The sequence below is a fragment of the Mercenaria mercenaria genome, chromosome 13 (genome assembly GCF_021730395.1).
Source record: "Mercenaria mercenaria strain notata chromosome 13, MADL_Memer_1, whole genome shotgun sequence".
NCBI lineage: Eukaryota > Metazoa > Mollusca > Bivalvia > Venerida > Veneridae > Mercenaria > Mercenaria mercenaria.
In genome coordinates, this window is record NC_069373.1 from 77,886,819 (window position 1) to 77,910,316 (window position 23,498).

The 23,498-nt window shown below is 35.0% G+C and overlaps 1 protein-coding gene across 1 annotated transcript; it reads right to left on the reverse strand.

Annotated features, from left to right (window-relative positions):
• Window positions 1-754: 754 nt before the first annotated feature.
• On the reverse strand, window positions 755-22,895 carry LOC128548056 (uncharacterized). The gene is made up of 16 exons (XM_053522401.1): window positions 22,794-22,895; window positions 22,042-22,242; window positions 20,735-20,947; window positions 19,552-19,704; window positions 19,320-19,371; window positions 18,960-19,086; window positions 18,028-18,152; window positions 15,281-15,356; window positions 14,821-14,932; window positions 11,737-11,879; window positions 11,112-11,256; window positions 10,323-10,435; window positions 9,708-9,846; window positions 4,587-4,873; window positions 3,155-3,253; window positions 755-1,680 (listed from the first exon to the last, which is right to left on the reverse strand). Exons 1-16 carry the CDS (start codon window positions 22,858-22,860, stop codon window positions 1,462-1,464), a joined length of 2,271 nt encoding a protein of 756 aa, XP_053378376.1. The 5' UTR covers window positions 22,861-22,895; the 3' UTR covers window positions 755-1,461.
• Window positions 22,896-23,498: the final 603 nt, after the last annotated feature.

Genomic DNA, 23,498 nt, shown 5'->3' on the forward strand with positions numbered 1-23,498 from the left:
AAACTACATCGTTTCAACTAAAACTATTATCTTTATTGAATTACATGTGCTTAAATTCAAACGTATAGATATATCATGGTACAAAAGCACACTTCAGATTTGTTAAGATATGAGCCGCGCCATGAGACAACCAACATAGTGGCTTTGCGACCAGCATGGATCCAGACCAGCCTGCGCATCCGCGCAGTCTAGTCAGGATCCATTATTGAACGGAAACCAAATCTTGACGCCGCCCATCCATCCTACAATCTATCCATCCATCCGCCCAACAACAAATCAATCTAAAAAAAACAGTATCTCTACTATGAAATACCTTGTTAATTATGTAATTGCAAATATAGGCTATAAATAAAGATGCAGTTTGTGTAACAGAAGTTGCAAATCCTAGGACAACAGATTGATTAATGACAATATCCTACTATCTTGAGATGTAACCAAATGTAATGTATCGTATATTTTGATGTAATCAATGTAATGTATTATATAGATGTAACCAATGTAATTTATTGTATATATTGAGGTCATAAATGTAATGAATTGTATATATTGATGTAACCAATGTACTGTATTATATATATTGATATAACCAATGTAATTTATTGTATATATTGATGTAATCAATGTAATGTTTTATATACATATATGAGGCAACAAATGCAAAGTATTGTATATATTTATGTAACAAATATATGGTACATACACATGAAGGAATGGATGCTTTCAAATAAATGTCTAATAAAGAACAAATACTATAAAGCATGGATATTATTTTATTATTGCTGCTGCTATAATATGAGTTCAGTTATCATATCGATATTGTAATGGTCTACCATTTTAACTGTTTAAAAAGTGTAAAGATAAAGATAATTCTTCAATATTATATGGCAAGTAAAAAATTTAGGAAATATGGAATCTGTGGATACAGTTTAACATGGTAAGCTGATACACAGGAATCTCTTCACACCTTTTTCGCCAATTTTAACAACCTTAATCCTAAGCTATTGTTTCTGTTGATTAATATCAAATTGACATTGTGATTCTAACTCAGTATAAAGAATCTGCATATTTGAGAGAGTTGACGAATGTCATATAAATACTAGATAGAACTCGTGTAACAATTATGTTTATGAAAATGAGCATTTCAACGTAAAATGTAAGAAACAGTTTAAAACTTGTTAAGACTTTGCAAAATTCAAAATTCCCACTTTTGAAAGAAGAACACATTTTATCTAGTTCTATATCAAGTGTTACTGTTTTGAACTAACCTCTTCTAAAACGTCCAAATTTACTGAAACGTATCTGATAATATTAAAACTCAAGAATTATAGTATGTACTTGAGAATAAATAATCGTTGTCCTCTATTTTTCCTTCAAATTGTTTTATATAAAATTGTTTCAATAGCATCCGTAACAATAATCGTTCGAATGTGATTATAGTGTCTGCACGAGTCATCTTTTCATTTAAATGGTTAAAAACTCGGGAACCTCCTCTTCGCTAAAGTGTGTAACACCCTCAATCCAGTTGTACAACTTGCCTACGTCTGTATAAATACCATAGTACTTGTTCACATCGCAGCCCATACCCCAGGACACGATTCCTGTCTGAACCCATCTGGTCGATGTAGCCATAACTAAGCCACCCCCACTGTCCCCACCACATGTGTCCCCTGTCCTCTCAATCTTAAAAAGAAGAAACATTATCAGATATTAGACATTCAACTCGCCCAAATTTGTTATACACACCCATAAAACTCGACGTTTTATCAAAACGTGCGCACATTTAAAGATTTCTGATTAGGCACCAACAGTATGTACACGTCTGTTTCAAAATTAAACTACGTAGCGATTTGTCTCATAATTAGTCGCAAATCCCTCTGTCAGTTAAGCAAGTATCATACTGAAAAGGATATGATATTTTTGCAACAGAATCATGCTTTTGCTTAAGCGATGGCATTAGACGAGTTTATAGACCAAATACGACTTACTTACTCCACCCCCCCCCCCCACCACCACCCACATGAACTTCATGCAAATCATTGTGATAATACTTGTATAATACAGCTTTTCTACAAGATGTGACAGGTGCAGAATTTAGGTCCTCCCTGAATTAATGTGTTTTCACAACTTCATCTGCAAACTTATTCAGTCACTTTCTTTTCAGTATAGTTTTATAAACCTAGAATAATAACTAGTTTTTCTTGGTTTGAATACAGGTTCAACAAATTATGCAAAATATTGATCAGTTTAAAATGGTTCAATACAATCGCTAAAGTAAAAAAGGTGTTCCTTTTATAAAAATAAAACGTGTGTTTCAACGTAATCCTGATTAAATTAATCTAGGAGTATGCTAAACATATAAGAAAAATCGCTACATATATGTAGTTAAATTTTGAGACGGACCTGTAGTTAATTAAGGTAGTGGCCTCATGATGACAGTCACTAACTTTCGTGTGATTACGTATTCTTCGTAAGCAAGTCGGTTTACTTCGGAAATAAATATAGCTTGATGAACACATGACTTTCCGTAAAGACCGGAGAATGCCGAAATCGAATACGGATAATGAGTATCTTGTCGAGAGTCATTATGGAACAACTACCTTAAAAACAGCTGACATTCAAGGAATTATTGTTGAGAATTAGTTTACTGATATATGATTGTAAATGTATAATGTTATATTCAATTGCAATTACATAATCGCGTAATTTATGCTCCATTTGCTTACGAACTACATTTTTCGTGCCGGTATGAATACATATAACTGGTGCTAAATTTAATCCGTTCAAAAAAATTGTCTCAGCACATTTTCTTTAAACTGTCAATTAGCCTGAAACAGATATTCGCCATGTCGACAATTCAAAAAATATTTTTACACCATTTACGCTTTTGTATTTAAAAGAGGTTGTGCCACTTATGCTGTAAGTTATTGGCTTATTTGGAAATTATTTAAGGAATATATAACTTAGCTATATTACGTGATTTAGTGCCAACAAGTCTATCGTTGACACTCACTGTACACCTGGTCCATGCTAACATTAAAAGGTATACATGCCTATACCTTGAACAAACCTGACAGTAATATGTATGTAACTGATACATGTATATTTTCCTTCATTCGAAATATACATTGACAATAATCTTTTAACAGATACTTACTTTACTTCCGGCACAAAACATCCGGTCAGTAAGCATGTTCTTGTTCCTCCCAAGTGAGTCCTCACATTCTTCTCTGTCTACATACGGGAGATGAAGTTCCTGCAACAACATTCACTTTCAGTTTTACAATAGGATGTTGCCATTTTATTCTTTACAAAACACATGTATTGTGCATTTTTGGTTTTGACGATCTAAGAAAGTGGCCCTTAACGATTGCGAATCGGAAATTCTGACACAATTTGGTCACCATCTTGGTTTAACTTCCAAACATGAACGAGGCTGACCTCGATTCACGTGCATATTTTAAAGGTTTGTGCAAGAACAAGAAATTGCACTTTTAAAAACTAAAGGTTTTATGAAATTATGTAAATATGCAACCACTTGCTATTTACCATTTTCGTCAAACCTTAAACTCGGGAAAGCGCAATAGCCCTCTTTTTTCTTCAAATACAAGAGCCTAAACGCTTTTTTTTTGTGTATGTGTTTTAACATTTTCTACTCTTTCCTTGGGTCATAAATGTAGTCACTACGTATCATAAAATCCATTACATTTTCCGCTTTTTACTAAAGTTTCATCTATGAAAAAAAAATGTTTCGTTTTTGCAGAAAAAGAAAGTTTCGTTTATGCCGGTTCTCAAGGGTTGATGATAATTTTGAACGTTTCAAGGTTTAAAGAGACACGATCAAAGTGAATCTGCATCCAAATAATGTTCGTCTTAAGTATTTTATTATTTCTAGACAGGGTAGAGACAGCTATTTGATTGTAGAAATGTAGGTAGAAAAAAAGGTTCGAACATTTTAATGCATTGTATATTAGGAAGAGTCGAAAGCACGTACTGCATTATGTATGCTTAGGAATAATAGTCTTTTAGTATAGGCAACAAGTTGTGAAACGTTTGTACGGTATCATGTTAGTAAATACGGCATAGTTATTATTCTAATAATTCCGAAGGGTTTTTTGTGCCATGATATACTAAGTAGTATTTGGACGTTTGAATTTCAGCACATGTAGATCAATAAAGATTGCAGTGTTTAATCATTTGGAGCAAAGAAAATGATTTCTTATTGTGGAACGTATTTTCATCTTTTAATTGAATAGTACCAAGTTCATCGTCAGCAGTTTTCTTCTAGCAAATCATTTAAAAACAAAAGCTGTCACTAATGGTGACAAATGCCCCCGCAGCGCCTTGACCTTTGACCTGGTGACCTTGACCTTTGACCTGGTGACCCCAAAGTCAGTAGCGGTCGTGTACTCAATAAGAACTATCAGCAATAGAAGTTTGAAGGTCCTGGGTGCAGTGGTTCGCGAGTAAAGTGCCTTCATGCCAAAAGTTAACGTTGTGACGAACTAACGGACGGACAGTTGAAAACTAATATGCTTTCCTTCGGGGGCATAAAAACACTAACAGGAAAAAATAATGAAATGTAAAACCTGCAAATTTTTGACAGATCCGCCCCTGTTTCTTTTCTGGCCGCAGCCAGTAACCTTCCCTGGTACAGGCGATAATGAATCACTGTTTTCCAAGAACACCCGGTCATTGTAGTCAGCTGGTTCCAGACATATTGGACGTATAGAATCCGTGTATTCAACTGGACTGTCAAGTTCTATCAATGCTGCATCGTTATCATACGGTGCTTGGTCGCCAAATTTTGGATGAACGACGAAACTTTTAAATGTTCTAGTTGTCCCATCACCAGTCAACAGACACTCTGTTGTCCCTGAAAGTTTAGAAAAAGTAAATGAAATTAATCGAAGCATAAGAAATTATTTACTACAATAGGGGTAGCATACTCTTTCTTTTTGCATACCAGACGGGGATTTCCGGTATTTTTACCGGTGCTGGAAAAATCCATCTTACACCCCGGGGTGTAAGATGACTCTCGTGCTTAAAATGACGTATAACGAACTACATATATGTATAATATTTATGTAGTTATTTATATTTTATTTCAGAAAACGGAATAAAAATCCAGTACCTTGACAGTTCCTCTTTGTTCCTGATAGTATATTTCTCGATTCAAAATACGTTATTTTATCAAAAAATCATAACGTTACGCTGCAACTGATAAAACAAAACCGAAACTAAACATTGTTTTTTGTCTTTGAAACGTCATGACGTCTTTCCTGTTTACGGACGTTGCTTTCCCGCGCTTTGTTTAAAAACGCTGCTATAAGAAATAGTTCTAAAAAGAAAGCCGTTCGATCGACTTTATTTTTATTATTATTTCTTGATATCGGTATGCAAGAAAAAGATACTGTCACTGGTTATAGGTGCAGATGGGAATATCCGGCTCTCGGGTAACTGTTTAGGCGGTAACTCGGCTGGAGCCTCGTTACCGCCTAAACAGTTACCCTCGAGGCCGGAAATTCCCATCTGCACCTACAACCAGTGAAAGAATTTTATAGTCTTGTTAGGAAATGACTGAAACTACCGAAACTCCTATGTAGCTATTTTACGTTTTAGCTCGAATATTCTACTCACCCTGGCGTCGGCGTCGGCGTAGGCGTTACACTTTGGTTAAGTTTTTTGCATGCAAGTGCATACAGCTATCATTTAAAGGCATATAACTTTGAAACTTTTTTTTTCTTTTTCTAGGTCAATTACCAACCTCACTGGGTCAAGTTCCATAACTCTGACATGTATTTTGAGCAAATTTTGCCCCCTTTTGGACTTAGAAAATCTGGTTAAAGTTTTACATGCAAGTTACTATTTCCAAAACTAATGCAGATATTGAATTGAAACTTCACACGTGTCTCCGGGGGTATAAAACTAGTTGATAGCATCAAGTCCCATAACTCTGACCTTCATTTTGGCCAAATTATGCCCCCTTTTGGACTTAGAAAATTCTGGTTAAAGTTTTGCGTGCAAGTACATACAGCTATTACTTGAAGGCATGTAGATTGGAAATTTATTTTTTATTTTTCTAGATCAATTACTAATCTCACTGGGTCAAGCCCCATTACTCTGACATGTATTTTGGGCAAATTATGCCCCCTTTTGGACTTAGAAAATCCTGGTTAAAGTTTTACATGCAAGTTGCTATCTTCAAAACTAATGCAGATATTGAATTGAAACTTCACATGTGTCTTTGGGGTTATAAAACTAGTTGATAGCATCACGTCCCACAACTCTGACCTGCATTTTCAAATTGGTTAATTATGTCTCCTTTGTACTTAAAAATCCTTTTTAAAGTTTTGCGTGCTGGTACATACAGCTATTACTTAAAAGTATATAGATTTGAAACTTATTTTTCATTTTCTAGATAAACAACCTCACTGGGTCAAGTCCCATAACTCTGACATGTATTTTGGGCAAATTATGCCCCCTTTTGGACTTAGAAAATTTTGGTTTAAGTTTTACATGCAACTTACTCTCTCCTAAACTAATGCAGATATTGAATTGAAACTTCACTTGCGTCTCCGGGGTTATAAAACTAGTTGATAGCATCAAGTACCATAACTCTGATATGCATTTTGGTCAAATTATGTCCCCTTTCGAACTTAAAACTCTTGTGATATTTTAACATTTTTGGTAATATTTTCCTGCTTCTGGGACAATATTTCGAATAGTCGAGCTTGGCTGTCTTATGGACAGCTCTTGTTTAATTTACAGTTACACAAAAGTAAGCTTACTAGACAAATGTATACGATCACATGTGTTAGGTGTTTCTATTTTCAATTTTGTCTCTTTATTTCGACAATAACGCGAAATTTTAAAATATTATTTGTTGTTAAATCAGTCTTATGGTCTTGAGGGCAGGTATATGCCCTCAAGGGGTCATTTTTAGATTTTAATTAGCTTATCGCTTTAAAACACTTTAAAAATTGTGAAAAGTAAAAAAATGGTTGCTCAACAAAATGAGGCAGCACTAATGTTTTTTCTCTTTGTGGGTTCTTTTTCGGCGACGCCGTCTAAATTCGTTTTCGTTACCTATGCCACGTGACTTCAGTTTGCAAATCAAACTACTTGATAACGCATTATAGATAATTTATCAAAATGGAAGATTTATGCAACACTCTGTCTGATTGGACGAGATTGTCAATTTCTTTCACTCTGTTGATTGTGCTACGCTGAGTGAAATGTAGACAAAGCGTTTTTCCTAAACGACGCTGTTCACAGTTTTAAAGCTAACTTTGGCTCAGTATATTTAGCAAGATTATTGATATATCTCAAAATGATAAGTAAGTTTAATGAATATGATAAAAACCTGTTCAAATACCAACATATATCAAATTAAAGAAAGAGCTGAATACGGTCTGCGTATCACATGAATAAGGGTGTGATAAGAGTCTTTTATGTAGAGAAGTGCTTTTTAAAAGATTTTCCTCGTTACAATTGTCGTCTGTATATGAAAAGGTTTTCTTGCTTTTGTGACTTATTCAGATTGCATATTAAAATGAGTACTTGTTTGCTTTGATATATTTGTTATAAATTATTTAACTGATTTATTATATATGAATATTTTTCTTTAGTATGGTATGCAAATATTGAACTCAGTTGAAATCTGTTTTATTATATATATGCTATATAATGACTGAATCTCATTACACCGAAATGAAGGTACGCTGCATACAGTTTATCTATGTCAAACTTTGCTTATGAAATAGAAATATTGAAATAATTACAATTGTATGTTTTGCTTGACCTTCACTTTTTAATAGATGTGACATCATTGTCCAAAGATTCATGAATAGCGAATATGCATTTGTTAAAGTGGGATCAGTTGACCTATTTTAGAAATAAATAAAAATAATAAATAAAAAAATCCTTTAATTGATTTTTTCTCATGTATTCTAATCAAACTTGATTTGTAGCATCTTTATTAGGCCCGCAGCCAACTTTGTTCAGCTGGGACATTTAACCCCTTTTAGGGGCTGCTAGAGCTAAAACTAGAAATGCCTTTATACAGCGTCTCGTGAACAGCTTGGTGGATCTTTGTCATACTTGGTCTGGAGCATCATTATAAGGTCCTCTTCCAAATTTATTTATATAAGAACTTGGGCCCTATTAGGGACCACTATAGCTAAAAGTAGATATGCCTTTCTTCGCATTAACCACTAAAATGTAATGGATTTTTATCAAACTCGATGTGTAACAATATCGTAAGGTCCCCTGCTATTTTGTTACAAATGGGGATAGGGACCAATTTAGCTAAAAATATAAACACGTTTAATGACCTCTTCTCATGAACCGCTTCATGAATCTTCATCAAACTACTGCTGTAATTATTCGTCTAAGGATAAACGAAACAAAATTGCAACCCTACGAAACCTTTGCGAAAATTTAATGAGAACCATTTAAATTGTTAAAGTGCGGTGTTTAGTTCTGCAATTTGAAAAATGTTAGATGAAAGATGAATGTTAGATGAAAAATTCATAAACTTCTTTCCTTATTACAATTCGCCGACCATCATTTTTAAAGATATTTCTTGTTGCTTATTATGATTATGATTGTCTTTTTTATAATTGAGCCAGTATTTATAAAAAAGACTAGTAAAACATGGAAAACCATTCTGTTTGGTACAGTCAAACCCGTGTTAAAGATCATCTCTAAACAGAGAAACTAAATTAAATTGTACATATCATTTATGAAAACCTTATTTTTAATAAATACTTTGTAATGAGAAGTAATAGTTATAGTATGTGTGAGAGTGTGTTACCAGGATATATCAGAGCTAGGGGTACATCTCGGTATTTTTCTCTGCACATATCGTCGATATTTTTCTCTGCACATATCGTCGAGGCCGGTAGGCCGAGACAGATATGTGCAGAGAAAAATACCGAGATGTACCCCTAGCTCTGATATATCCTGGTAACACACGAGCATTACATATTATAACTGTTTTATCGCATAGTTTATCATTAAAATTTATATATTATTTTCATTTAAATTTGTTTATTATTATTTTTACTCTTTTGATTCCCTTTCTGCGCCTCGCTCACTGAAACACTTCTGTTTTAGAAAAAATTGTTCCCCAGATAAAAGTATCCAATAGATTTCTGCATTAGTTTTAAATCTTTGCATTTCATTGGCCAAACATATTGTAAAACTTGTTTTGTTTGTAAAAAAAGATCAAAGAAAAGGAAACATTTGAGGAATCTCAGAATTTCATATATTTCATGTATTTCTGAATTTGGCAATAACTATCAAGTTTTTGAAATATTCTAGTTTATTTATTCTTTTACTTTATAAATGTAGGTGTTTGTGACAATTCTTTCTCTGTGAACTGTAAATTGGAGCTAACTCATCTTTTCTTTGAAAGGAAAAAATTATACTCCCTTGATAGGACCTCAATAGAGAAAAAGTGTTGCGATATATATCGGAACAGTTTAACTGTGCTGATATATATCGCAACAGTTTTTTTTCTAATGAAACTCTATAGAGATTTCTGTGTTGATATATATCGTAACAGCTTTGTAAAATATCAGCACAGATTTTGTAGTATTAATGTGTGTTACCATGTTTAACATACTGCAAAGATCAAAGGAAAACTGCCGCACTATGCGATAATCAGTAGGAATTTCAGAGATATTAAAATATTCAGTAATTACCAAGTAAAATCACAACATTTTCAGATTCAAAGGGAACACCAAAATTTGTTTCGAACTCTTCAACACAATGTGCTGCAGTCAGAATGTATCTCTGGGATATAATAGTTCCGCCACAGAACGCTCTCTCTTTAGATGATCTCTAAAAAATAAAATAATAACGTAACATATTCAATTTATCAGAATGAAAAAACTGTAACCTTCCGAACAAATTAAATAAAGATTATAATTATGCATTTATTATGATTTGTATCACTAGAGCTTATAACATCCAAAAATTCCCGGATGTTGGAAGATGTGGCAATGTTATACTTATCCCTCTAGATGTGAACATCAAAAAATGTTTAAATCCATATTGTCAAATTATGATGAGATTATCGCATGTCTGATTTTATTCCTCCTTATTTTTAGTAATATCGATTTTTACACCCAAAGTCAAAAGTGAGTCTTAATTAGTATTTTAACCACATACTTCTGAAGATCCAATATTACAAAAACGGCTACTTATTTCCGATAAATGAAATACTAGTATACAAAAATGCTAGTAAAACACAGTCTATAAAATCAAACTACTCCTCATGAATGTCATATGAATTTCAAAACAACTGTTGTACTTACGCCTCTGGATCTCAATGTCACATGCCACGGATTTTCATTAGGTCGTGCATCGTTGCCCTTGGATATTCTTGAGCTGGCCAAATTAACTTCGTCGAATATAGATATGCCGCAGTCTGAAGCGGAAAGCAAAACTACAAACATGAATAAAGATCCCATAGCAGAAGTCAGTTTCCAAGAATGCGGCCTCTCCATGACAAAATTCTTCAACAGAGTATGTATACACGTGTATATGGTTGACATTTAAAAAATGCATCAACAAATAAACAATTAGACAACAACAAAATAAATGAGCACAGTAGAACACGGCATATTGGTGCAGTGAGTGACCAAAATACCAGTAGGAGGTTTAAACTCTTAAAACGTGAAATACTGCACTGGAATTGCATATGATTTGCATCATTAGTCCAATAAAGTAGTTTTTGTATTTTCCATTGTACACTTTGAGATCTCTTATTTTACTTGCGAGTAATAAAACGTCAACATTCCAGCAAACGACCATGCTCAAATATGTTATATTTTGTTTTCAAAACACTGGCCGGGATTTAAATAATCTGAAAATATATACAAAGATATCAATAATTAAAAACCATTTTTAGTGTTTGGTATTTATTTTTCAAACAGACAGACATTTGTACTTAAAGATTGTTTTGCTCCAGTTTTTCATGGTAATTGACTAGCTCTTAAAGGATGTCTTTCTTTGATATATTTTGAGAGAAATGAAAGAGTAAAAATGCGACGATGAAACGCTTTTAGATTAATTATTAAATTTAACACATTTGAGAAACTTACATTTATTTAGAGGTTTAACATCAACCACGCTTAATGTTCCCTCTTTGTAACTGTAGCAACCATTACTATCTTCTGCTTCACACTGGTAGGTTCCCGCGTCTGAGAGTCCAACGTTAGAAATATGGAGATAGTTGTTTACCATTTTCTGAAAACCGAGTAAATGTTGCTTTCAAAGAATGTTTGACAGGTAACTGAATTATTATTAGTTGAAACAGACGCTCAGTTAAATCATATTAATTCAAAACCGTGACAGTTACCAATTTACCTTATACAGAAAATTGCCAAGTAACCAAACTAGGAAACCTGAATTTTCTTTACCTAAACATTTTCTCAGTATGTATTTTTATTTATCAGTGTTGTTGAAATCATTACACTGTTTGATTTCCAATAGACCAGTTAGTTCTGTAGTGTCCAATTGGATGTTTTTTTCTCAAAATATTCAATTGGATTTTCCAAAAATTATGTCTTACACTGTATGTTATATTATTCAGGGGCCTGTTTCACAAAACAAAAAGGGTTATAATTTCATGCTAAGTTTTTTTTCTCCTAAGTGTGAACGTTTAAAAACATATTTATTTCCTAAGTTTTTACTAGGTTCCATTAACAAATTGTCAAAAATATGTACCCTGAATCTTGGGTTATTGTCAAAATTAATGTAAACACCATCTTTCTTCCAACGGACTTCTTTGGCACGCGAATCCACATGACAGATAAGTAAGGCATTCTCGTTAATCTTCTTGCTCTCAGACTGCGGCCCGGGGTATATTCCTGCATGTACAAATGCTCATTATAATATTCTAGCTGCTACACAAAATTAAATAACATTCTAACACGATCCGCAGCAATTGCTATATAAACATATTGCGAAATCGCCTATACATGAATCTACGATAAAATATGGTTGGCTGTTACATTTCACCCCCCTATGATTGTAACATAAGAGATTCTACTTCAGTTCCATTACATACGAATTATTTCAGGGCCAAACGGTTGAAAACAGCATTTCAAAAACATAAATATAATAAAAAGTCATACTGACTTATGTGTAGGTCCGTAAAACACGTTCTGATCTCTACGAGCGAATTCGATTAGCTTAATTATGATTCAGCGGTGACGTTATAAATGTATGACATAAAGTATGACGTTATAATGATGTGACGTCATATAAAAGTTAAATTCGTCACCCGTAACACAGAGTCAACTCGCCTTATTTGATGATTCTGTTCATAATTAGTTTGCGAGCTGTTAGATTACTAATTATGAATACTTCTCAAAATTCTGATAAAAAAGAAACTAATATCTATACGTTCCATTGGCTATGCAACACTTTCTAACCATAGGGGGTAAATTGTAACAGCATATGCACGGGAGGGGATCCAACATATGTATTCCGAAATGGGCACCGCTTAAATTCATATGTTGTGCTTCCGGTAGTACATATGTGGTAAAATATTTGCAGAAAAATAGGTGAGATTTTTATTTGTGATTGAATTTTGCGGAAATGACATTGTTTTGCCAAAAAATCGCGATGCAGTGCAACCGAGTATACATTAACCAGCACGTAAGTGCATTTACCTTACCTGTATTTGTAGAAATGACAGAGAAAAACTTATCCTCCGTGAAGCGGTATGACTGAAAATTAGCAACATTTTTATCAACAGATGGAAATAGGTTGTTATTGCCCTGCGCTTGCTTAAATTTTGCCCTCGAAACCTTCCATATGCAAAACCCGACCCAGAAAAAGGAAATTATGGTGATCACTTTGCTAGAAAAAAATTTTTGGGCGAAAAACCGAATGGGATACATATGTTGTGCATGGGCTACATATGTGGTGCATTAGACTCCACAGGTTTTGAGCTTAAATGGTACCTGGATAAAGAAACGAACTGGAAATACGTGCCAAGTATATGTCACATTATCCAAAAATTATATACATGTATATTAAAGGGATAACATATTAGAAACGAGCACAGCTTTAAGCTTACATATGATGCCGTAGGACATTTCCACTAAGGAGTCAACGCATCTCTCCTAAATCCGAAGGGGTTTATGTGTTGCTTATGTGTGTTGACCTGTGACTGATGTCGGAAATATGCATGTATAGTTTGGTGTATAGCATATTAGCTGCTGATATGGTCTGCGTAATTATATGTTATTGAACCTATTGTTCTTTTCGTAATTGTTTTACTCGTTCATGAGCGCCTCTATATATATCTTCGACGGTATTTTGCATCGTTAACTGTGGAAATTGTCTGTCTTTGAATCATGTACGTGAACTGAGTTATAGAGTCAAATATCTGTGTCTCGGGCAACGGACTCGAAAATAAAATGTAATAAATACTTTTGGGTCTGGGGAAATCAGGAGGTAATTTTGGTTTGCCCTATACAGAACTATTGGCCCGGTCGCTCCAGTACATAAGATATTGTGGACCTGGCACTTACTTGTGTTGAACTACGCAGTAACTTCGCAAGCTAGACCTATATAGTTTGTGGCAAGATAGGAGAGAGGATATATTGCAAGGCACTCGGTCAAAAATTGTGTGATTATAACCGAGCATGGTCATTAAATTATGAAATATGTCCTGGGCCATTAATTTGATTAAGTTACCTACCAGACGCAGCTATGTTCTGATTATATGACCGAGTACCTTGCAGTATATCCTCACTCCTATATTTCCACAAACTATGATAGGCCTAGAATGCGGAGTTGCGGTATACATGTAACAACGTAGTTTTACACTAGTAAGTGCCAGGTCCACAAATCACTGGCTGGGCCAGTAGTTCTGTATCAGGCAAACCAAAATACCTCCTGAAACACCCTGACGGCAAAGTATTTATTACATTTTATTTTTGAGTCCGTTGCCCGAGACAGATATTTTGCTCTATAACTCAGTTCACGGACGGACAATTTCCACAGTTAACGATGCAAAATACCGCCGAAGTTATCTATATAGGCGAACATGAACAGGTAAAGCAAACATGAAAAGAACACTAGGTTCAATAACATATAATTACGCAGACCGTATCGGCAACAAATATACTACACACAAAACTATGACAGTCACAGGTCAACACACATAAGCAACCCATTAACGCCTTCGGATTTAGGAGAGATGCGTTCATTCCTAAGTGGAAATGTTCTACAACATCTAATATAAGCTTAAAGCTGTGCTCGTTTATAAGTTATCCCTTTCATACAAATGTATATAATTTTTGGACTGATGTGACATATACTTGGCACGTGTTTCCTGTACGTTTCTTTATCCTGGTACCATTTAAGCTCAAAACCTGTGGAGTTCTAGAAAATGTTCCAATAATTGTATCAATTAATAAAACATGGGCAGTCGTTTGGATGCGAATAATTAAATCACTCGTGCTACGCACTCGTGATTTAATTATTACGCATCCAAACTCCTGCCCATATTTTATAAACTGATAAAATGTAGGAACAGATTTATTATTTAATATGAAATATGGATAATACACTTGCAAAGTCTGATACTCGATACACTACAATTAAAAACTTTGAATGGTCAAAATATTAGCAAATATAATATTATAAAGATAATTATAAAACTCTTTATGTCGACTAAAATCAGCCTGTGACATTTCAATTTGAGGCAAATTCGTTCAAAATTAAGGAATGTTGCCTCATAGACGAAACATTAAGGTCACGTGGGATTATTCACTACGCCAGCCCGGTACTTACTAACATCGCAATCTTTTACGATTCTATATTCAAACGTGTGTTCCGCTGTACCCGATGATGTTGTTGCGAAACACGAATATTGTCCCTCCAACTCGTCTGTAAACTTGTCAATCTGTAGTAAGGCATAAATTTTAAAATGACAAGTAACCATAACAATTTCTTATTTAACTTGATTGAAATGGAATCTGGTATTACTATACATGTAGTTTAAAATGTTTGTTGAAGTAACGCATTTGTATGTTGTATGGTTGTAAATCTGACAAGAATTCGTGTTCTTCGTGACTTCACTAGGCATATTAGTAGAGGAGAATGTGTCATAACAACTGTATGGTTTTTGTTCAAATTATAAATCGTTTATCGTTAAATAAATGTACCTGTAAATTCGGGGAAGTACATGTGTACAGTTAAGACCTGTCTTTGTATAGAAAATGTGAATAATATTTATGTTTATTTTTATTACCTGCAATAAACCACCTGGGTGAGATCCAAATCCGGTTCTTCTATTGTACGCCTCTATCAGCGCTCCATTAAATGTCCTGAAAGAAAATCTACACGTTGGAAACATTGTAACTGAACGTGTGTCCATTAGATGGACGGTAGAATTCCCCATGTATGTCTACTTTGTTTTAATTGTCTTCATCAAGATTTTATTGTGCTTCCATGTACTTTAGGCCAAGGCTATTTCGAACCAACTCAGATCTGTTACAGGGCACTGTTATAGTTACTGACTCCAGTTATACCGACATGTTCATTGAATAATATCATTACCAGCTGGAATGCCCGAGCTTGCAGGACTATAGGCCTACAAACGTACTTAATATGACTTACCAGTCGAATTGAAATGGTCAAAACAATCATTTGTGAACTAATCCAAAGAGATTAGTTTAGTTTATAAAGAGATTAACCTATATTCTAATGTTTGCATTATATCATCTCTAGAAAGATGTCATGTACTCCCTCGATCGTTATTTTAGACACCTAATTACCACCAACCTTGCACAAACCAGTGATGATCCCAATAATTTACGTGCTATTACTTTGTCAATATTAAAGCTTTTAGAAATTATATTGATGTAAAGATGCAAAGAGACATTAATAGACAGCTTAAAGACACAAAAGGGTGGATTTCATGATAAACTAGGATGTGTTATGACTTCATTCATATTACGCGAGTGTGTCTTTTTTTCACGCGAGAATTCATCAAAAGTGTACAAATTAGTTAAAAATTAATTGAGATTAAAATTGATTAAACACCTTTAATCGATTTTAAAGAACTGTACAAGAATGTTACCAGCTATGTAAAGTATAAGGGTCTGAATTCGCCAGTATTCCCGGTGTTACAAGGAACGCGACAAGGCGGGAAAAGTTCGCCTCTGCTTTCCTCGCCTTTGCTTTATTTGGTTTCATCAACGGTCTCATTAAACAGCTTGAAGACAGTGGCTATGGTTTGTGTATGTATAACATGAATGTTTGTGCCCCAACAGTAGCTGATGATATGGTACTTGTGTCTTACTCGCAGTTTGGAATTGACAGGATGCTAGATATATGTTATAGTTACTCATGTCAGTGGAGATCCAAATATAATGCCAATAAATGTGGTGTTAATGTCTTTAATGAGACTGGAACCGATAGAACAAGAACTGATAGAGTATTCAAACTTGGTGATGAAATAGTCGCGGAAAGAGAATACTATGCCCATCTAGGACTGGTATCTGACAAGTTTCTGTCAATAAATAGATGTGTACAAGATGCTTGTATCAAACTTCGGGGAACATTTCTTAATATCGCAAATTGCGGAATTCATCCAGTAGCAATAAACCCTTCCAGCAGCAATAAACCCTATAACGTAAAGAACAATATACCAATCAGTTGTTCTTCCAAAAGCATTGTAAAGATATGAATCGTGGTCCTTGTAATCTAACTCTGACATGCTTAATTTAGAACGTGCGCACAGGTTTTGTGTGAAATTCATGCAACAACTCAATAAATTTACCAATACTGACTACGCCCTGTGTGCTATATCCCTTGACTTAATAGAAACAATTATTAACTTTAAAAAAAACTCCTTTTTTTCGGGCAACTGTTTCGCTTGCCGTGTAGATACCTCGCAAAACGAATGTTCACAGGTCAACGAGGTTTTATATGAATTTTGACAAATAGATATATGGTTTCATACTAGTTGTATACAGACTTTTTCAAAAATACGATTTAGTGAAGTTTTTGCAGGAATTCGTAGAGTCAGGATGTGCTGACATTTTATAGATTATGCCATGTACACTTAATTTGCATATATATAGTATCTCGTATACCCGTAACTTTGCATATATATAGTATATCGTATACCCGTAACTTTGCATATACTACCTACCGTCTATCATTGACTTCACACATATCATACCATATGCCCTTAACTTTGCATATATTATACTATATACTCGTAAATTTGCATATACGAAACACTCTACCCTAAACTTTGCATTTGTTGCGTCATTGACTCTATTTTTGCAATTACTGCTGCGAAAGTCTTGATTATATGAAGAAAGGAAATTACTAGTGCAAGCAAAGATATATCATATGCGTGGTATTTTTGATCGTTCATTTTGTGTTTTATTTTCGACAAGATTGTTCTGTTTGGAAATTACAATATGTAGCTAGTTACATAGTCCTTTAGTTTGGTTACAAGGGACTTGCCTTTAATCTCGCTTTCGAAGAAGACAATCTTTTGCTGGTATATCATAAAATAATGTTTACACCAGTAGTAAATAATACCTTAAAGTTTACATTGTATAATACATTGTATACGTAAACAGTGGACAATGCTTAATGCACTTCCTATTCAAATTGTTCTCATCATTGTTATCAAGTTTTAATGTATGTAGTTACTTTCACGAAAAGAGTATACCTTATTTAACGTCACCATGTTAGCATATTTAAATGATGGCTGTACTTCCTTATGTGAATTGTGGTATAATATGCATATTTGTGTTATTATGTTTGTAGAGTTGCTGCTTAACTGAAGTATAAAGTGTTGTGTGTATCTAAAATGCTATATATTCACGTATAATATTTACATAATATTTAGTTGTTTACATGTAAATTTGCTGATATATGTCTACCTATTTGTACATATGTTATGCTCTTCAAGAATAGAGGAAATAAAATAATCAGCCAATCAATGTTATGATCAGAATAGAATATGTTCATTACCATTCGTATTGCACGCGCTCTCCGTGCTGAATTTCGACAGCACATTCCTCAGTATGACTCTCGTCTCTCTTTAATGCACGATCTCCTGGTGCCACAATGAACCGTATATGAGAAGACGACTGTCCCTCAAAGTAATACAGGTAAAAACATAAATAATGCATTTATGAATACAACTGAATAAGTCGTAAAGGGGTATTGTATCTTATTTAAGGATATTACTAGCAGTTGTTATTGTGCTACCTGCTTGGCAGTGGCCGGTCCATTACCGTTCATTCTGTTCTATTTTCAGACGGTATCAAGCACTTTGCGTTATTGGAAACATACTGGTTGTGAACATGTTTTAGTCGGTCAAGAACGCATTGGTCGGTCTCTGCCAGAACGCATTGGTCGGTCTCTGCCTACAGGAAAGGCGAAACGGTGAAAAAGAGATGTCTGTTTACAAGTAAAACGACGAACTTTGAAATTAGCGCTGGGTAACGGTACCAACGATCTGACACAATCACAAAGAATGAAACAATGCAGACGGATAGTAGAGTTATGGCCCCTGGTAAAACTGAACCAAAATTCGAGTCATATATTAATATAAATATCGCAGAATAAAGGCATGGATATAACCATGCGTCTGGTGACTGTAAGATGGGTTTTGGTATTGCAGCTGAGCTCTTTTACTCACGTCATATTGTTACGAGGATTGTGTGCAATTTACTGGAATATATTCGCGGGATACGTGCTTGAAGATACCTTTAGACCGTTCATTATTCCAACGACGAAGATTACGTAAACATTTAGAGATGTATTTCTTCAAAGAATTTGGAAACTCTACAATTAACTCCATTCCTATTTACCTTTTTCGGGAAGTGAATAATGCATTGTGTTTATCTCTAACAATGATATTTGATATGTAGGAAATAATGAAAGAACAATCTTCATACATGACTTTGTGAACAGTCGTCTCCTTCGAACCCTGCAGGGCAGTAACACTTCTGTGTGGAGCCGGTTTTTATGCACGTGCCGCCATTCTGACACGTGTTTGCTCTACATTGTTGTCCGCGAATACATCTGCATATGAATTGGAATATTTCGTTTTTACATCAAATATTATACAATTTGTGATTTTGATATAGAAAAAAAACACCGACTCTGACAATGTTAGCGCATGCGCGTGGCTAATCGTTAAGACAATTTTATATTTAAAGAAAAATAAGTTTATCACAAAAATAAAAGTTTCGGCTCTATATAAAAAGACAATCAATGACATTTTAAATGTTTACATACCTACAAAACGTACTTACTTTTTCTCGTGATCCTGGCGAATGCATATCTGATTTGTTTCACATGTACAGTCTGTCAACAGGATACAAAAACAGCAATATATAATCACTCTACAATGTATGAAATGCAATACAAGAGAAGTTTAAAAATACGCAGGTAGTCAAATCATCTGTAAAGAAAAGTGGCAATATTTTACTCTACCCGACAATTGTGCTGATACTAATCTTCTAACAAAATTTCATCACATCTTACCTTTACTAGGCACGAATGAAATCTTGGCCTTGAATCCTCTTAGGGCAAAAGACACGTCAGTTTTAAATTCGAGACGAAGAGAATTTCCACTGGTTAGAAAGGTTCTACCATGTAGACTTTCTCCACAATACGGTCCACCAAGCTCCGCTGAATCTGGTAAATGAAAAGGAGTAAACTATATACATTTGTACTTGAAAGACCCCGCCAATACTCCTACGGCAACTCTATGGCTCAAAGACAGCGTCAAGACATTGAATGCTTTTATTTGAATGTTTCTCATTGCAGAGTTGGTGCAGCCGTTTTTGCGCATGCCCGGAATTATTATCCATTGAAGCGCACGCAAAATTACTAATTTTTTTGCATGTCCGCACGCATTTAGTGTATAGTATGCATAATATACTGACTAAAGTTTAGGGTTAGTATCACCATGGTTACAAAATATATACATTTAAGATATTTTCGTTCATATTTAGTTAATCCGGTATATACTGGAGTCTGTAATATATCACAGGCGCACCAACTCTGTATTTAGTCACAGCCCTTTTATTTACTGACACAAAGATATTGTAACTTTTCATACGGGCAATACGAAACTGTAAATGAACTGGAGAAACAAAAACATACTGACTTTGATATTTGGCAATGCATTCCCAGGTAGTGTTTTATCTATCATTGGGGAAAACAATGGTTAATGTTATGCATAATTTTATGAACCTTCAAGACCTTTATCTTGAAGCAAAGACTGGTTATGTGCACCGCACATTGTAATAGTTGGATATGCACTTGTACATATCTGGAATAAATTTATCATAAAAAAATACACCACCAGGGAAAGGTGCCAGGGCAGATTCGCCACATCAAAAGTGTAGCTCTAATCACTAGTATTATTCATGCCGCTCCCTATATCAGCCAGTCATTCAGGAACAAAACCGTGAATGCATAAATTGTATTTGTGCATTTCATTTTTTGTTTCATTGAAAATGCTTTGTTATCATGCACAAAACATTTAACGTTTGATCGACATATAACAATGCTCGATGTTACAGTATTAGAAAGAGGCTACAGTGAAATTACCATAACAACAGATATACATGTACTTGTGTGGCTCACTTTTCACCGCCAAAATGTCAGTATTGCACCTGTTTATGTGCATGAACGAATGCCAGACAAATGATAGCATTACCTGCTCTTTCTCCTGACAGGATCTTTAATGAGTCAAACATACAGTTGTCTGAATCTTCAATATCAAAGTATAGAAATTCTATTTGGACCACGTGACGCGGTAGCTGAGTATTCCGCACAACAATAATGCATTCTTTATTGTTTTCATATTCTGGTGCTGCGTAAATCAAATCGCCGCTGTCAGTGTCGATGCCTTTGTACATGCCGCTGCAGTCTGTTTAAATATAAAAGTGAGTACATCACTGACTAAATAAGGCAGGATTAGTGCATATTCAAGCACATTAAGTGAGGATCAAATCGCTAAACTGTGTTTCCATCAGTAACATCACCTATTTTCAGAAAACTCTACATTATCTTACATCTAGTGTCATCCATACCCATTCGCTGTTTATTTCCTATCGTAGCTTTAACAAAATATTTATCACAAAAAATGTCTATTTATTTAAGGAGGTTGTCAGTCACGTGAAATAGATATCACGGATAACTAGCTAAAAATAAATACTACAAAATATTCTACAAAAAAAGAGTTAACAACAGAATCGACTTGTTTTTAAATCCCACCAGGTCTAAACTGTTTTGATATCTGATGTCTGACCTGTTTCGTCGGGCCCTTAAGGGTGTTTCTCTTGTTGCTCTGTCTCCTGCACAGGCATTGAGTACATACGTTTCTGATTCTTAAGGTTTGCTCTTTATATATTTATACAGGAGCATTTTTGTGTTTTACATGCCATGACTTTTGTTTCTATTGCGTGTGTTAGAGATTCACCTGGCGGGATTGTTTTTATTTACACTGTCCCGTGATTGGAACATAGTGAGGATAAGAGTGAGGTTGGGTTTAAGCTCCCCAGTGGTGTTTTGCCACTGACCGTTCCAAGGTGGTTTGTTTTGTCCTCGTGTGTTTGCTTTGTATGTGTGTGTGCGTGTGTATGTGCGTGCGTGTGCGTGCGTGTGTGTGTGTGTGTGTGTGTTTTGTAGTGCGCACGTCTGCGTGATGTGGGTTTCGTTTCGGGGAGGCTACGTTTTTGGAACATGGCATTCCCTGTTTGATAGTTGTCTTTGTTTTTTTTGTGTGTGTATCACTGTAACAAAAACACTAAACGCCTGGAACAGAAGCAGCGTTTTCATTGATAAACGGGATCTCATTTGACTGTACCGGGATTCATAGGTCCTTATGATAATATCAGATTTGTCTTTGATTCTACTGAGTAGGATAAACACTAACATATTTTTGCGTCATAATCAGCATACATTCTTTTTAAAATCATGGAAAGTCCTTATCTATCATAGTTATTTCAAAATGTATTCTACCGTTATTGCCTCCAACCGGGGAAGGAGTGGTCGGTGGGACTGGTGCAGGAGTGAAGACGTCCTCAACAAACGAGTATTCGATACTGAAGCGTTCTCCTTCCTGTTGTAATAGGTTTCTGTACTCGATAAACAACATGTTCACGTGGTACGGCTGTATCCCTGGAACAGTATCGCTGCAAATCTTCCCAAGGGGTTCTCCTTCTATTAGAAGAAAATTGACACTTTGACGAAACCTCAAGTAATGCATATGCTTCAATGGTCTAGTTTATGGCAAATTGTATCCTGCTGACCCTTTGCTATATCTTATTCTGATTCATGATAGCTAGTGTCACCTATTAAGAATTCCATTGTCTTTTAGGGAGAGGAACTACATCAGTGTTCTTCGTTCTAATCCCTTTCGTATTTGTGTAATATGTATACTTGTAAAATCTGACTTGATATTCATTTCGAAATAATTGGTCTGCACTGGTCGCAAAATCTCTTGCCGCCAGCAGACTAAAGGTTGATATGAATACAATTAAATATTAGATATTAAATCTCGCCTTCAAGTTTAAGCTATGACGGTAATCTTGAATTTCATTACGACTGCAATATTTTAACATTTAACCTGCTTAATTTCTAAACTGGACTGGCCTACCATTCAGTTTGGGCAGTAGAACGTATTATTCAATGGGCCATTTCTCCAGAAAGACAACCTTACGAAGCGATCAAGACGTCCTGATATCAATAAATTAGTTCATAAATATACATACGCGTACTGAGTCCTTTGTACACAACAATACTTTCCTCATCACAGCCGGCCGATCCAAAGTCCAGCATTTTGAGATTTAGTTCTATGACCTTGTCACCTGGAGCCTGTAACATAAAAGTAAATTTAAATCACTTTTCAAATCATAACGCGCAATAATCAGTGTCGACTTAACAATGGTAATTATAACAACTCAGTATTACATTCAGAGCAAACCCGATTGACAAGGAAGGTTTTGGGTCATGAAGTCGAGCCTCCATCTTTGACTGTTTTGGAGCCAACATATGTTTTTCTCCCTCCCTCTACCTGTATCTTTCCCAACATCCACACCTCTCCCCCGAACCTTAGCTCCAAAATCTAATCGCAGGACAAAAACGCTACATAAAGGCGAAAAGGCATACTCTTAAAGAGCATACAGATAAAACTGTATGTGATGAAATAGTATTTTGAAGTATGAAATACAGAATATTTCGGGGAAAAACACGGATAGCTGTTCAAGGCCCCCCCCCCCCCCCCCCCCCCCAATTAAAAAGTAGGCACCATATCCAAGGGGTGATTATACAATACCCAAGGCTATGAAAACGGGAGTATTGGAACCACCCAGGCCGAAATGGTTATGTTGAGAAACAAAACAGTACCAATAATACGACATAAAAGTCGTGCTGAACGATCTGAGAAGATCGAAATATAACAGCCCAGATTGAATGTA